Source organism: Staurois parvus, unplaced genomic scaffold (genome assembly GCF_062004578.1).
Source record: "Staurois parvus isolate SC_StPar_1 unplaced genomic scaffold, SC_StPar_1.0 ptg000080l, whole genome shotgun sequence".
NCBI classification, from domain to species: domain Eukaryota; kingdom Metazoa; phylum Chordata; class Amphibia; order Anura; family Ranidae; genus Staurois; species Staurois parvus.
Genome location: NW_028317876.1, coordinates 7374236 through 7391828, shown reverse-complemented (window position 1 = coordinate 7391828; position 17593 = coordinate 7374236). Strand labels below are relative to the sequence as shown.

The 17593-nt window shown below is 45.6% G+C and overlaps 2 protein-coding genes across 3 annotated transcripts in view; one reads left to right on the top strand and one right to left on the bottom strand.

Annotated features, from left to right (window-relative positions):
- Positions 1–4916, bottom strand: part of LOC149469192 (caspase-3-like) — a 48423-nt gene extending 43507 nt beyond the window's left edge. The window contains exon 1 of the mRNA XM_089669630.1: positions 4761–4916. The gene's annotated coding sequence lies outside the window, so the exon portion shown is untranslated. The remainder of the gene's footprint in view (positions 1–4760) is intronic.
- Positions 4917–4939: 23 nt separating this feature from the next.
- PRIMPOL (primase and DNA directed polymerase) overlaps positions 4940–17593 on the top strand; it is a 45736-nt gene continuing 33082 nt past the window's right edge. The window contains exons 1-5 of one of the 2 annotated variants that reach the window (XM_089669628.1): positions 4940–5115; positions 9521–9701; positions 13281–13375; positions 15373–15511; positions 16419–16566. In XM_089669628.1, coding sequence (XP_089525754.1) covers positions 9522–9701; positions 13281–13375; positions 15373–15511; positions 16419–16566 — 562 coding nt within the window. In that variant the 5' untranslated portion in view covers positions 4940–5115; position 9521. The remainder of the gene's footprint in view (positions 5116–9520; positions 9702–13280; positions 13376–15372; positions 15512–16418; positions 16567–17593) is intronic. The other variant, XM_089669627.1, reaches the window with a different exon arrangement.

The following is a 17593-nucleotide window of genomic DNA, read 5'->3' as shown; positions in this document are numbered from 1 at the left end:
ATGAGGTGAGGGGTGTACAGAGGAGATCACTGTCCTGGAGATATGCAGTGTAAGGGGTGTACAGAGGAGCTCACTGTCCCTGGAGATATGCGGTGTGATGGGTGTACAGAGGAGATCACTGTCCCTGGAGATATGCGGTGTGAGGGGTGTACAGAGGAGATCACTGTCCTGGAGATATGCGGTGTGAGGGGTGTACAGAGGAGATCACTGTCCTGGAGATATGAGGTGTGAGGGGTTTACAGAGGAGATCACTGTCCTGGAGATATGAGGTGTGAGGGGTGTACAGAGGAGATCACTGTCCTGGAGATATGAGGTGTGAGGGGTGTACAGAGGAGATCACTGTCCTGGAGATATGAGGTGTGAGGGGTGTACAGAGGAGATCACTGTCCTGGAGATATGCGGTGTGAGGGGTGTACAGAGGAGATCACTGTCCTGGAGATATGCGGTGTGAGGGGTGTACAGAGGAGATCACTGTCCTGGAGATATGCGGTGTGAGGGGTGTACAGAGGAGATCACTGTCCTGGAGATATGCAGTGTGAGGGGTGTACAGAGGAGATCACTGTCCTGGAGATATGCAGTGTGAGGGGTGTACAGAGGAGATCACTGTCCTGGAGATATGCAGTGTGAGGGGTGTACAGAGGAGATCACTGTCCTGGAGATATGCAGTGTGAGGGGTGTACAGAGGAGCTCGCTGTCCCTAGAGGTATGCGGTGTGAGGGGTGTACAGAGGAGCTCACTGTCCCTGGAGATATGAGGTGAGGGGTGTACAGAGGAGATCACTGTCCTGGAGATATGCAGTGTAAGGGGTGTACAGAGGAGCTCACTGTCCTGGAGATATGAGGTGTGAGGGGTGTACAGAGCAGCTCACTGTCCCTGGAGATATGCGGTGTGAGGGGTGTACAGAGGAGATCACTGTCCCTGGAGATATGCGGTGTGATGGGTGTACAGAGGAGATCACTGTCCCTGGAGATATGCGGTGTGATGGGTGTACAGAGGAGATCACTGTCCCTGGAGATATGTGGTGTGATGGGTGTACAGAGGAGATCACTGTCCTGGAGATATGAGGTGTGAGGGGTGTACAGAGGAGATCACTGTCCTGGAGATATGAGGTGTGAGGGGTGTACAGAGGAGCTCACTGTCCTGGAGATATGTGGTGTGAGGGGTGTACAGAGGAGCTCACTGTCCTGGAGATATGAGGTGTGAGGGGTGTACAGAGGAGATCACTGTCCTGGAGATATGCAGTGTGAGGGGTGTACAGAGGAGATCACTGTCCTGGAGATATGAGGTGTGAGGGGTGTACAGAGGAGATCACTGTCCTGGAGATATGAGGTGTGAGGGGTGTACAGAGGAGATCACTGTCCTGGAGATATGCGGTGTGAGGGGTGTACAGAGGAGATCACTGTCCTGGAGATATGAGGTGTGAGGGGTGTACAGAGGAGATCACTGTCCTGGAGATATGAGGTGTGAGGGGTGTACAGAGGAGCTCACTGTCCTGGAGATATGAGGTGTGAGGGGTGTACAGAGGAGCTCACTGTCCTGGAGATATGAGGTGTGAGGGGTGTACAGAGGAGATCACTGTCCTGGAGATATGCGGTGTGAGGGGTGTACAGAGGAGATCACTGTCCTGGAGATATGCAGTGTGAGGGGTGTACAGAGGAGCTCACTGTCCTGGAGATATGAGGTGTGAGGGGTGTACAGAGGAGATCACTGTCCTGGAGATATGCGGTGTGAGGGGTGTACAGAGGAGATCACTGTCCTGGAGATATGCAGTGTGAGGGGTGTACAGAGGAGATCACTGTCCTGGAGATATGAGGTGTGAGGGGTGTACAGAGGAGATCACTGTCCTGGAGATATGAGGTGTGAGGGGTGTACAGAGGAGATCACTGTCCTGGAGATATGCAGTGTGAGGGGTGTACAGAGGAGCTCACTGTCCTGGAGATATGAGGTGTGAGGGGTGTACAGAGGAGATCACTGTCCTGGAGATATGCGGTGTGAGGGGTGTACAGAGGAGATCACTGTCCTGGAGATATGCGGTGTGAGGGGTGTACAGAGGAGATCACTGTCCTGGAGATATGAGGTGTGAGGGGTGTACAGAGGAGATCACTGTCCTGGAGATATGAGGTGTGAGGGGTGTACAGAGGAGATCACTGTCCTGGAGATATGAGGTGTGAGGGGTGTACAGAGGAGATCACTGTCCTGGAGATATGCAGTGTGAGGGGTGTACAGAGGAGATCACTGTCCTGGAGATATGAGGTGTGAGGGGTGTACAGAGGAGATCACTGTCCTGGAGATATGAGGTGTGAGGGGTGTACAGAGGAGATCACTGTCCTGGAGATATGAGGTGTGAGGGGTGTACAGAGGAGATCACTGTCCTGGAGATATGAGGTGTGAGGGGTGTACAGAGGAGATCACTGTCCTGGAGATATGCGGTGTGAGGGGTGTACAGAGGAGATCACTGTCCTGGAGATATGAGGTGTGAGGGGTGTACAGAGGAGATCACTGTCCTGGAGATATGAGGTGTGATGGGTGTACAGAGGAGATCACTGTCCTGGAGATATGTGGTGTGAGGGGTGTACAGAGGAGATCACTGTCCTGGAGATATGCAGTGTGAGGGGTGTACAGAGGAGATCACTGTCCTGGAGATATGCAGTGTGAGGGGTGTACAGAGGAGATCACTGTCCTGGAGATATGAGGTGTGAGGGGTGTACAGAGGAGATCACTGTCCTGGAGATATGCGGTGTGAGGGGTGTACAGAGGAGATCACTGTCCTGGAGATATGTGGTGTGATGGGTGTACAGAGGAGATCACTGTCCTGGAGATATGCGGTGTGAGGGGTGTACAGAGGAGATCACTGTCCTGGAGATATGAGGTGTGAGGGGTGTACAGAGGAGATCACTGTCCTGGAGATATGTGGTGTGAGGGGTGTACAGAGGAGATCACTGTCCTGGAGATATGAGGTGTGAGGGGTGTACAGAGGAGATCACTGTCCTGGAGATATGCGGTGTGAGGGGTGTACAGAGGAGATCACTGTCCTGGAGATATGCGGTGTGAGGGGTGTACAGAGGAGATCACTGTCCTGGAGATATGAGGTGTGAGGGGTGTACAGAGGAGATCACTGTCCTGGAGATATGTGGTGTGAGGGGTGTACAGAGGAGATCACTGTCCTGGAGATATGAGGTGTGAGGGGTGTACAGAGGAGATCACTGTCCTGGAGATATGAGGTGTGAGGGGTGTACAGAGATCACTGTCCTGGAGATATGCAGTGTGAGGGGTGTACAGAGGAGATCACTGTCCTGGAGATATGCGGTGTGAGGGGTGTACAGAGGAGATCACTGTCCTGGAGATATGCAGTGTGAGGGGTGTACAGAGGAGATCACTGTCCTGGAGATATGAGGTGTGAGGGGTGTACAGAGGAGATCACTGTCCTGGAGATATGAGGTGTGAGGGGTGTACAGAGGAGATCACTGTCCTGGAGATATGCAGTGTGAGGGGTGTACAGAGGAGCTCACTGTCCTGGAGATATGAGGTGTGAGGGGTGTACAGAGGAGATCACTGTCCTGGAGATATGCGGTGTGAGGGGTGTACAGAGGAGATCACTGTCCTGGAGATATGCAGTGTGAGGGGTGTACAGAGGAGATCACTGTCCTGGAGATATGAGGTGTGAGGGGTGTACAGAGGAGATCACTGTCCTGGAGATATGAGGTGTGAGGGGTGTACAGAGGAGATCACTGTCCTGGAGATATGCGGTGTGAGGGGTGTACAGAGGAGATCACTGTCCTGGAGATATGAGGTGTGAGGGGTGTACAGAGGAGATCACTGTCCTGGAGATATGAGGTGTGATGGGTGTACAGAGGAGATCACTGTCCTGGAGATATGTGGTGTGAGGGGTGTACAGAGGAGATCACGGTCCTGGAGATATGCAGTGTGAGGGGTGTACAGAGGAGATCACTGTCCTGGAGATATGCAGTGTGAGGGGTGTACAGAGGAGATCACTGTCCTGGAGATATGCGGTGTGAGGGGTGTACAGAGGAGATCACTGTCCTGGAGATATGCGGTGTGAGGGGTGTACAGAGGAGATCACTGTCCTGGAGATATGCGGTGTGAGGGGTGTACAGAGGAGATCACTGTCCTGGAGATATGCGGTGTGAGGGGTGTACAGAGGAGATCACTGTCCTGGAGATATGAGGTGTGAGGGGTGTACAGAGGAGATCACTGTCCTGGAGATATGTGGTGTGAGGGGTGTACAGAGGAGATCACTGTCCTGGAGATATGAGGTGTGAGGGGTGTACAGAGATCACTGTCCTGGAGATATGCAGTGTGAGGGGTGTACAGAGGAGATCACTGTCCTGGAGATATATGGTGTGAGGGGTGTACAGAGGAGATCACTGTCCTGGAGATATGAGGTGTGAGGGGTGTACAGAGGAGATCACTGTCCTGGAGATATGCAGTGTGAGGGGTGTACAGAGATCACTGTCCTGGAGAGGACAGCCATGTGAGGACACTGGTGACTAATACAGGCTGCTGCTCATGACTCGTCTTTGTCATGCCTTCCTCTGCCCAGTCACTGTGTATTCGGAGAGGAGCTCACTGTCCCTCCAGCAGCTGTAGGACACAATAGTTGTCAGGCTGAGACACAACCCCTCAGACTAGCCGGTCATGCTCAGACTTGCAGTGTGCCTAGACAGCTGTACTCCCCCCGACACCCCCATTATAATGAACCCACATTACTGCCCCCCGACTAGGACAAGACAGCAGCTCACCTCCACCCTGCTCTCCCAGACGTTCTCTTCTTTTTGTCTCCTTAGCTCCGAGTTACACACGGTGAAGTCAGCCTGGGCAGGGCTTCTAGCAGAGCCAGCTTCCTATTGGCTAGGAGTTCACACAACAACAATACGGGTCACCCCAGGCGAATGGTGGAATGGCTTCTGTCCAATCACAGTACAGGAACAGCTTTCACTTGCTGTTGTCGCGCTAATCAACTGAGGACTTTGCAGGCCTCTCCTCCAATGAGGGGGCTGGCTGCGCCGGGTGCTAGGTGGACTGTGCGCTGTATCTGAGGTGGTGATGTCGGTGTGTCCGGGGGGACGGCTTCTGTAGGAGTTCTGCTGTATGTAGGTAATAAACACATAGAACGTATACTGAGAGAGAGCGAGCGTTCCTCTTCATGGGGAATGAGCTCATTGTTTACTAGAGAGCGCCAAATACATGGGCTGAGCGGTGTATCAGGATGGGGATTGGATGAGAGATCAGACAGGGATGTCACTTTACTAAGACAAGTGAGGAGTACAGTAACAGGATGGCAAAGAGCATGCATGGCCTGCACAGTATCACACACCACAGGATGAAAGCGGCACAGACATGGCCTCCTCACATGACTCTGTGGTTGGATAGTCTATAAAAGGGCTCATTAGGGCCCCATTCACACTTCCCGAAACGTAGTCCCCCCTCCCTTTTTTTGCACAATTTTAGCATTGTGCGTAGGGTGACCCATTCACTTGAATGGGCGGGTTTACATACAACAAGCGTGCCAAAGAGATTCCCGCACGGAACGTTGCATATTTATTTTGTCTCGTGGTAAAATGCATGAAAAAACCGCAAATCTTCACACATTGTTTGTGGTGCCATTGAGAATTAATGTCACCAGAACGCGCATTGCACAATTTGCTGCGATTTTAGCGCAGTGTGAAATCAGATTTTAGATTTGCAAAGTATGAATGGGGCCTTACACCACTTTGTGTTTCTGCATGTGTGTTTTCAATAGTGGTGCACCGAAATGAAAGATCTGGTGCTAAAATCAAGAATTCAAAATGCACTTAACCGAAACTGAAATGCGTAGTTTTTAAAAATGAATATTTTTTTTTGGAAAAAAATACACTTTGATTAAAAAAAAAAACACAATATATACCCCTTTTTTTTTGTAGAATATGAAAGAGGATGTTACGGTGAGTAAATAGATACCCAACATGTCATGCTTTATAATTGCGCACAATCATGGAATGGCGTGAAACTGCGGTACTTAAAAATCTCCATGGATGATGCTTTAAAAATTTCTACAGGTTAGCAGTGTAAAGTTACAGAGGAGGTCTAGTTATAGAATTATTGCTCTTGCTCTGACGTTTGTGGCGATACCTCCTGTGTGTGGTTTGAACACCATTTACATATGTGGGCATGGCCTACGTATGTGTTTACCACTACGTGCGAGGACGGGGGCACTTTAAACTTTATTTTTTTTAATTTAATGTTTTTTGTTGATTTTTTTTTTTTTTTTTGCATTGTCCCTTTATAAAAAAATGATTCACTTTTATTCTTATCACAAGGAATGCATGCATCCCTTGTGATAGAAATAATTAGTTACAGGTCCTCCTTATGGAGAGATATGGGGTCAATAAGACCCCACATCTCTCCTCTGCAATGTAAAGCATTGATCTAGTGCATTAAAAAAAAAATGGCCGGAACCAGAAGTGACATCGCTTCGGTCTTCCAAGGCATAGAGATGAGTGGAGGCCATCTTTCCTTCCTCATCTCTATGCCCAGCATCGGGATCGTTTGATGGTTTCTCAGGTAAGACTGAGCACTGCTGAGCTGCGGGAGGTGGCGAGGGGCAGGTTTTTTTCGGCACCTGTATCTGTGCCTATTTTCATATTGGCCGGCGGCCGAAAGTGGTGTTTTTGGCTGAAATGTTTCGGCCACTGAAATTTCTGTGCATCCCTAGTTTTCAGTGCTTTGAAGTGCGTTTACATGTGTTCTCAGTATGTTTGCAAAGCATTTTTAAAAATAATTTTTCATTAATTTCAGTTTATTTTCTTTACTAAGTTGCATGTATGCTCATTTTCACACACATGCATACGTGTTTGTGCTCATTCATGCAGCATGCTGTACTTTTAATTAAAACACAAATAAAAATCACTGCAGTGGTGTAAACTAGGCTTATTGGAATACATTCATTTTTCTTGTGTTGCGTTTTTGCTGTGTTCAAAAATGCACCTGGCTACATTTGGTGCAAACGAGCCCTAAAGCCTAATCTACACTAGCAGTTGGGGGGAGGCAGAGCTACCGATAGAGGGTTACAGCCATCCCTCCCATGCCAGGTCCCAATGGGTCAGCAGGGAGTTTGGCTGGGTACCAAGATGAGACTGATTTGTCAGTGGTGCAGTCCATCAGACTTGTGCTGGCCCCACCCCTTGCACTTCAACAGCAGGGCTTTTCAGGTAGGGTGTAAGGGGCCCCATGTTTTTGAATCATGTCAGTAATATGAGAGGACACTGAAGGGTTAAGTTGAGTAGAGAGATACACTGTATTGCCAAAAGTATTGGGACACCCCTCCATATCATTGGATTCAGGTGTTCCAATCGCCTCCATGGCCACAGGTGTAAAGGGTACCTAGGCATGCAGGCTGCGTCTACAAACATTTGTGAAAGACTGGGTCGCTCTCAGGAGATCAGTGAATTCAATTGTGGTACAGTGATAGGTTGCCACCTGTGCAATAAGTCCATCCGTGAAATTTCCTTGCTACTAAATATTCCACAGTCACCTGTTAGTGGTATTAAAACAAAGTGGAAGCAACTGGGAACAACAGCAACTCGGCTATGAAGTGGTAGGCCACATAAACTGACAGAGCGGGGTCAGCACATGCTGAAGTGCACAGTGAGCAGAAGTCGACATCTGTCTGCAGAGTCAATAGCTAAAGACCTCCAAACTTTGTGTGGTCTGCAGATTAGCACAACAGGGCTTAATGGAATGGGTTTCCATGGCCGAGTAGCTGCATCCAAGCCTTACATCACCATGTGCAATGCAAAGTATCAGATACAGTAGTGTAAAGCACACCGCCACTGGACTCTAGAGCAGTGGAGATGTGTTGTCTGGAGTGACGAATCACACTGATGGATGTGTCTGGGTATGGCAGTTGCCAGGCAAACGGTACTTGCCCGACTGCATTGTGCCAAATGTAAAGTTTGGTGGAGGGGGGATTATGGTGTGTGGTTGTTTTTCAGGGGTTGGACTTGGCCCCTTAGTTCCAGTGAAAGGAACTCTTAAGGCATCCGCATACCAAGACATTTTGGGCAATTTCATGCTCCCAACTTTGTGGGAACAGTTTGGGGATGGCCCCTTCCTGTTCCAACATGACTGCGCACCAGTGCACAAAGCAAGGTCCATAAAACGTGGATGAATGAGTTTGGGGTGGAGGAACTTGACTGACCTGCACAGAATCCTGACCTCAACCTGATAGAACACCTTTGGAATGAATTGGAGTGGAGACTGCGAGCCAGGCCTTCTCATCCGACATCAGTGCCTGACCTCACAAATGTGCTTCTGGAAGAATGGTCAAACATTCCCATAGACACACTCCTAAACCTTGTGGACAGCCTTCCCAGAAGAGTTGAAGCTGTTATAGTTGCAAAGGGTGAGCCAACTCAATATTGAACCCTACAGACTAAGACTGGGATTCCATTACAGTTCATGTGCGTGTAAAGGCAGGCGTCCTAATACTTTTGGCAATATAGTGTAGATTTGGGGTCATCTGCATATTAGGATATGCTCACACTGCCTCGTTCTGGGGATCAAATACACCAAAATAAAATGTATGCAAGTCTTCCATCTGTAAGTTGCCATATGCAGGTGACTAGATTGCACTCATTTTTGACCTGTCTTGGTGACAGTTACCCAGGCAAGCTGTTTATATCTATCGCTTCATGTACACTGCTGTGCATGGATCTATAGGAGGCTTACACAGCACCTTCATTGATGGAACAATGCTATGCCACAATGTTGTGCCCATATCAGTGGGTGTGCTTTCTAATTGTCTTCGTCTGGTTGAGTACAGACTTTACATTGCTGTGCTTTTGCAATTTCCTGCTTGATTTCTGCATACACATTTATGGCCAAGCTTTGTTTCTGCTGCTGACTAACTTTCCTTTAACTGTATACACTAATGTTATGCTTTGTTACATGACACATTTTTCAAACCAGTTGCTTTGCTTGAACTGTTGCCATTATTCATAAGCAACAACACTGTGCCCATCTGGTATGCTGCTTCAGAAGGGTGGAACTTGCTCCACAGTTGCATGGATCTGCTACATAGATACAGTGTATTGTTTATTCATCAAATGCATGGCACATCACCTGGATCTCTACGAGTTCCTCTACTTTTTTGAGTGTGATTTACTTACCAGCATGCAACTCATACATTTGTCAGCTGGTTGTGGAATATTATTTGTGGAGTGTCACGATTAGAGACTGAGCCAGCTGCTGGTCTGAAATCTGGGCCAATCCCTACATTATTGTCGGGATCTATGCAGAGTCTGGACTGGTAGTGTGACACAGGATTGCAGAAGTCAGTGCACTTCTGTGACCCAGAGAAGTATGGCCAAAAGAGCTTTGGCCTTATTTCTCTAACGTGAAATATAGAATGCAAATAAACTATTTACTCAAGTGTAAAAGCATGTGTTCAGTGTACTCCATTACTGGCTTCTAATTTTCAACAACAGTTCATCAGTATCTATTCTGTTTTTATTTCTGACAGCATGAAGAGAACATGGGTTGAAAAATGCAAAAAAGTTGAAGAACTGGCATCTCACTATAAACGACATCCCCTGAGTTCACCTTATCGACCAAGGCTAGCCAGGCCATGGCAGCCTTCCTCAGTTTGGAGGCTTTTTCACCGTCAAATTGCAGCTCTTCAACTTGCCAAAACTTGTAAAGAGGTATGTAACTATGTAATGGAAGGTAATTGAGCCCTGGTTCACACTGATGTAGTGCGGATTTCTCAGTGTTTTCATTGCGAATTCCGCACCGCATCAAAATCGCACCCCGTTCATGCGAACCGCTGCGTGTGTGTATGTTAAGTTAACAACACCCCGAAAGTGGTCCACAAAATGCAATGCGATGTGCAGAATCGGATCGCATAGGTGTGAATACTGTACCTATGCGATCCGATTCTAGTGCAGACCCAAAAAAGGGTCCTGCGCGTTTTTGGTGCGGGTACGGTGCGAATAGAGCCATACAAAATATGTGGCTCTAATCGAAGCACACACAAATTGCATGTGATTTGCACAGGAATGAGGTGTGGTGTGAATCACATGTGACATACCACATACATGTGAACCCAGGCTGAATGAGAATGAAGGTGAATAAAGCATGCATGTTGACATTCAGTACAGAATTCTGTGCAGCACACTTTGATTTCAGGAGCAATGTTGATTTCAGTTGAAAACGCAGCAGGCAGAAACCGGCATAGGTGTTAATAAAGGCTACATTCACACCTGCTTCTCTGGCCATCATTGAGTACATGTTAGAAAATTAGGGGGTCACACCAGCCACATAACAAATGGCTTCATGAGCCTGCAGCCTCCCATTGCTTGCAATAGGGCTGAGTCCTTCAGCTAATCACTGGGACCCCCTGCTGATTTTCTCAAAACTTGGCTGTCAGCCAGATATGCAGGTATGAATGTGGTCTAATGCAGGCCAAAGACGGGTCGAAAACCTGGCCGTTTTTTAAAGAAAAAAAAAAACGAAAAATCGGTCGTTCAATAGGCCGACGTTACCACCAATGGTAAAAAAAATCGGCCGATTTTTGTCCCGTCTGCGGCCGGCATTTAATTACTTCTGCCCCTTGCAGAGAGCTCCGCTATTATATTTGACATGAAAAAGTATTGCGGTTGCAACAATGTATCCATTTCAGATACAAATGTTTTTTATTCGGATACAAATAGATACATTGTTGCAAACACAATACTTTTCATATAAAATATAATCTCCTCCTCCCTCCTTCCTCCTCCTCCCTCCTCCTACTCTTCCTCCTCCTCTTCTTCCTCCTCTTCATCCTCTTCTTCTTCCTCCTCTCCCCCCCAACTTTACCGATAAAAAAAAAATGTGCCAAAACCCCGAAAAACGGCCAACCAATTAACCCACTAACGGTGCAAAAATCAGACGATTTTTTTTTTTTTTTTCGACCTGTCTATGGCCTGCATAAGTCTAAAGCAAACCTTCATTGCTGTTGCATTATAACAAACAGTTGCAAATGTTGGGAGACAACACAAGCTGTCAGCTAGCAATTTACTTGCAGCTGTGACTTTCTTGTGCAGGTCACGTGTTGGTCTCTTTAAATGCTTGTTTAAAGTATAATTAAAGGCTGTTCATTTAATACAACCACGTTGGAGGCGGCTTACAAAGCCTTGCTTCTCGGTTGGCCCGGGCGAAGCCTGCCTGCAGTGATCGATGCTTTCAGGGTTGTGGTCATCGTGGAGATGTTACATATATGGTGCTCATACCTGTTTTTGGTCTCATGTATTTGGCCTCCTTTTCATCTTGTTCCATATCTCCATACGCTGGGATGCTCGGTATGCCTTTCTTCATTGTCCCATATCGGGCCTGTTGGCTCTCCAGCAGAAGTTGTCTTCCTATTTGTTTTTGTTGGCCACTAGAACAATTGCTCAGACATGGAAGAGCTTGTCTGTCCCTCTCCAAGGGGTGAGGGTGAGGTATGACCAATCTGATGCTCAATGAACAGATGTCAAGTATCTGTAACGACTCCCAATGGAAATGTTTTGAAAATATAGGAGCCGTGGTTGACATATGCTTTTCCCACGCTCCCCCCAGCTGGTCTGGGGTTGTGATGTTCGATATTGGCGTTCCCGGACCCCTGTCTTGGTCTTGTTTTCTTCTTCCTTTTTTATTCCTCTTTCCTTTCTATTTCTGTTTGTTTTTTGTGAGGTGGTGGATAGCTGCCTTTGAGCTACTGTCAGTCTTATGTCACTGTTTTTGTACTCTATGTGCCATTGATAGCCCCTGCGTGGGCGTACCTTTTGCTCTGTGGTGTTAGAGCTCTGTTTTTTCTACTTTTTATGTGCAGTTGATAGCCCCAGTGTGGGTGTGTCTTGTTGCTCACATTTTCTTAAAATGTATATAAATTAATAGAAACTATTGAAATACAAAGTATAACTGAAGGAAAAACGTTTTGTTTTTTTTTTTCAGTTTTGGAAAGGGTGAAGAGGGATTAGAACCCCTGTCTGTTATTATTGCTGTCTGTGCCCCTGTTAAAGAGATTCACCCTCTCTATTTGTCCTGTTATTTCATTATCATTGAAAGTGAAAGTAAAAGAAAATCTCAAATGTCCCCAGAAAATTTATAGAGGGGGAATCTTCCAATGGGGACAGTTCTGGTGACCTGGGGAAGGGGGGGGGGGGCAGGGAAATCCCTTAATATGAAGGGATGTTTGGCTATTGGACAGGAAGTGAAGGGAAATCTCTGCAAAGGCTCACAGATGGTGGAAAAAAAAGTCTAACGGGTTATAACCCTCGCTTGCTCTACCCAAAATGAAAGTATAAACATAGTCATTTTTTTTTTCTTTCATTAGCAACTTTCTCAAATTACATTGTAGTGTGGGATTGGTGCAGTGGAGGTCATGTATACACCAATAGAAGAAGGGGGCTCTTGATAGTGCTAGTGGGGAACATAAAACAAGAAAGGTATGAGCTAACAGTTTATGCTGTTGCCTAGCTGAGGAGCTGTTAGTTCATGCAGTGTGCCACATGCTTCATTTATTATTTATTAATATTATACAAGATCTATATAGTGCCCACAGTTTGTAATGCTTTACATAAATAAAAAGACAGCATACAGTTACAATAAAGTTTGAAACAAGAGGATTAGGAGGGCTCTTCTCGAGGGAGTTTACAATCTAGGAGCGGGGGGAAGGGAGGGCAAGTGATACAAAAGTTTAATAACTGTGACGGATGAGTTATTAGAAAAAGTAAAGGTATGGTTTCTAGCTGGAAGCAGGATAGGCCTCCCTGAATAATTTGTTTTCAGGGACCTCTTAAAGGCAGGCAGAGTAGGGCATATCAGGATAAATTGAGATCCAGAGTTCCAGAGGATGGGAGAGACTCTAGAGAAGTTCTCAAGGAGGTGATGAGGGATCTGCGGGATCTAGAAAGCAGGAGTTCCTGGGAGGAGTAGAGAGGATGGTTTGGGTGATAGGTTAAGATGAGGTTTTTAGAAGTCAGTGGAGGGTGGCAGACACTGAGCGGTTTGTAAAGTGGACTTTTAACTGGAATTAAAAATACCAGTGAATGTTCTTACATTTTGCAATCCAAATGTATGTTAGAATGTTGAACGTTGCTTTTGTGTGGGATGGGAGTTCAGGTTTAATTTGCTCTTTTTAAAATGATACTATATTTTTTTTATTTCAAAAAGTTCTAAAGTAAGGAAAAAACTGAGTCCAGAATAAAAGAATAATAACAGAAGCCACAGTTATTCTACAAATATGTATTTATTTTTATAAGGACGTCCATGTATTTGCCTTGGAGACTGTTCTGGATGATGTTGGAAGACGACTCTATCTTGTGACTACATACACAGAGTTTTGGTTTTATTACAGGTGAGGGTTTACACTTTTATAACTTTTTTTTTTTTTTTTGGGGGGGGGGGGAGTTAGGCCTCATTCACATTGGTGTCCCTGCATTTAGCTTTTCTGAACGCAGTTAAAGTGATCTGTGAGTTATAAACAACTTTTATGCTTCCCAGATCACTTTTCCCTGCGTTTAGATGTACCTGATTTAAAGCAGGTTAGCTGTGTTTAGTTGCATTTACATGCGTTTTAGAGTTTCTAATCAGATGACCAATGAGCAGAATTCTGTTTTCCCTAAACTCAGCTAAACTGACTGCACCTAAGTACAGGTAAACCCTGGGGTTTATATACTAAAGCTAGAGAGTGCAAAATCAGGCTCACTTCTGCACAGAAACCAATTGGTTTCTAACCTCAGTTTGTACAGTTTAGCTTTGGCAATAAAACCTGGAAGTTGATTGGTTTCTATGTAGATGTGAGTATGATTTTGCACTCTCCAGCTTTAGTAAATAAACCCCACAGTGTGTATGGCACTATTGAAAAGTCATTACTTGCATTATATGTGCTAGAAATGTCCTCTAAATGCCCATAAACACAAGTTTGACAACAGCAGTGTGAATAAGGCCTTACTAAACTAGTTATGTGTGATTAAAGCCCCTTGCACATGGGACAGTCTAGCTCAGCAATGGGCAAACTACGGCCCGCGGGCCGTATACGGCCCGGCGGACCTTTTAATCCGGCCCGCGGAGCTAGGCTCCCGCTAGGCTCCTCTCACAGTCCGCCCTGTTTCCTATGAGGATCTGTCCCCCCTCGACGTATCTGCGCATGTGCCGGAGATCGCCGATCGGCTGCTAATGCCTGAAACTGGCACATGCGCAGATACGTCGAGGGGGACAGATCCTCATAGGAGACAGATTTTCATGCTACACCGAACGGCGCAGGAACAAGAGGAACGCGCAGAGCAAAGGTAAGTGAATTGACACAGGGGGGACATGGGGGGATGAATTACTATAGGGGGGGTGAATTACTATAGGGGGGATGAATTACTATGTGGGGGATGAATTACTATGTGGGGGATGAATTAATATGTGGGGATGAATTAATATGTGGGGGATGAATTACTATGGGGGATGAATTACTATATGGGGGATGAATTACTATATGGGGGATGAATTACTATGGGGGATGAATTACTATATGGGGGATGAATTACTATGGGGGATGAATTACTATATGGGGGATGAATTACTATATGGGGGATGAATTACTATAGGGGGGATGAATTACTATGGGGGATGAATTACTATATGGGGGGATGAATTACTATATGGGGGGATGAATTACTATATGGGGGATGAATTACTATATGGGGGATGAATTACTATGGGGGATGAATTACTATAGGGGGGATGAATTACTATAGGGGGGATGAATTACTATATGGGGGGATGAATTACTATGGGGGATGAATTACTATGGGGGATGAATTCCTATGCTTACTATGGGGGAATATTACTATACTTACTATGGATGACACATACACATCATTCATCTACTCTTGGTCCGGCCCCCAGGTCCAATATATGAACCCATTGCGGCCCTCAAGTCAAAAAGTTTGCCCACCCCTGGTCTAGCTGCTCTGTGTCCCTCCAAGAATTTTAATGCTCCTGCCTGCAGCCTGTCGAAGCCTATGGCACGCTGGAGCTGGATGAGGCTGAACACTGTAACAAATGATACTTGCATTTCGTGCTCTATGCCTTCAGGGAGTCAGGGACACATGTCAGTTGACAAGATTTAGGCACTAGGACATTAGAATGCTGGAAGGAAAGAACAGCAAATGGACAGCTCAGTGAGTAAAAGCCCTAAAGGGGTTGGCTATACACAGAAAATATCGCCAAGTCAAGTCTGCTACAACCATGCTTTCTTTTATCAGGCTGTATATAGTCACCCTATTAGTTTTTGCCCTGTAAAAATAAAAACTGAGTTCAATGTCTTATACTATCAGAATAATCAGTATTTTTATTTTCCAGCAAATATTCCCAAACCTTGTCTCACTGCTATGAGGTCATTCCTGCTGATACAGTTTGCAAACTTTACTTTGATTTAGAATTTATTAAACCGGCAAATCCAGGGGCTGATGGTCAAAAAATGGTTGCTCTTTTAATTGAGGTAAGAATGAATTATGGGAAGAGGAACTATACTGTATGTGGGAATCTCTCATACTACAAGTGTACAGGGATAGAGTCATTATTTATGGTGCTTCAGATTACCTTGCTTCAGGTTATATGAAAGGTTTTGAGGGGTGATCATTGCATAACACCTTACCTGACAAAAAAAACATTTTCTTTTAAGGCTAAACTCTAGTATTTACTATCAGTTGTACACTATTTTACAGGCTTCTCTCCTAGACTGAAAATGCTAAGTCTAATGTCTACACGCTGAGCTTGCATTAAAAGCTGCTGCAAGTCATTTTCTGGCTGGACAACCAGCATTATCTAGCCCTTTCCTCCTCAGCCTAACAGTCCATGGCCCACCATTTTCATTCATTAGATATCAGTTCATTCAATCATGGAGGCTACGTATCAGATGTGCGCAATACCTAGGGTGGTCTGCATCTAAATGTAGTCTGCTTTGAAAGGGCCATTCCTGCAGGCTGACATTCACCAGTTAAGACATTTTGATACTTAAATAACCTCTCCCAAGAGTCAGGCAACTGATTGACGAGATGAGGTAGCAATGTCACGATCCCTGCATTGTTCAGTAAGAGAGCGCCTTGTAAAAATAAAAGGCTTTCCCTGAATAGTGGCAATGTTGAGTTAGCTGTCTCCTTTGGTTATTGTGTAAAAGGGCAGCTTCTCGGCATTGGACCTGGAAGACTGCTGCTATTCCTGTATGCATCTTACACAGAGGTCAGTCAGATGTGCGTTATATGTACTTACATTGGCCCAAGCTGGGCCAGTGTAACTATACTATAAAATTCATGCTTCAGCATTAGACTTCAGCTTTGAATGAAGGTTTTTTTCTGGTCTACCTTTGCCAGGTGTGGTTTAACTCCATTCTTTCTTTTGATTTTCAGTTTTTCATCAGAAAGCTTCAGGAACATTATGGTTTAACATGTTCTGCAGATTGTGTTATAAATCTGGACTCCAGCACTGATGAAAAATTTAGTCGTCACTTAATATTTTTATTACCCAATGCAGCCTTCAAGGACAATATTCATGTTGGTGAGTGGCAAATAGACTTTAAAATAATTTACTTTGTTTCTGTAGCACTGTTGCAAATTCAAAGCATGTGCTAAATTCTTTAAAGTGGTTGTAAAGGCTTAAGGTTTTTTATCTTCATGCATTCTAAGCATGAAGGTAAAAAACCTTCTGTGTGCAGCACTACCCCCAGCCCCCTCAATACTTACCTGAGCCCCATCGTGATCCATCGCTGTGCATGACAGCCTCTGCTGTTCTGGGTCTCTGCCTCCTCATTGGCTGAGCCGGCAAGCAGGAGCCATTGGCTCCCACTGCTGTCAATTTCAGCCAGTCAACCAATGAGGAGAGGGGGCGGGCCATTCAAATTGACACACAGAGCAGCAAGTTTCCCCATAGCAAGCTGCTTTCTGTGGGGGCACCCAACAGAAGGGAGGGGCCAGGAGAGCCTGCGGGCAACCCAAGAAGAGGAGGATTCGGGATGCTCTGTGCAAAGCCACTGCACACAGTAGGTAAGTATAGACATGTTTGTTATTTTCCAAAAATAAATATTTACTTTTTTAGAATCTCTTTAAGAATTGTTTGCTGTTGTTCGATCTGAGAAGACAGAGGACAGCAACGCAGTGCTTGATGGTGGTGTTTTTTTTTTTTTTTTCCTTCAAGTCGTGACATATATAACAGTCACTTTGGATAATCTGACTTGGTCTGCGTTTAACAAAGGTGCCAGGGGTCTATCTCTTTTTCATCTTTCTTTTTTCGCTCTTCTATCTTTTTTTCTTCTCCAAAAGCAAGAGTATGGAAATCACAGCAAAAACTAAGCTCTGATTTCCTGTAGTTAAACCAGAAAGGCAAAAAACATAGCCGATAGAGTGACCCCTGGTCAATGCTGCAAGTAAACATTTACTTTAGATTTTTTTTTTTTTTTTTGTGCTTTTACATGCCATTGTTTAACTTTGTGACAGGGTCTTTTTAAAGCTCTAAGCTTATACAAGAAAACTGTCTTTTTACAATCAAGTCCTATGACCTGACTGTCCTGTTTCTAAGGATGCAGCTT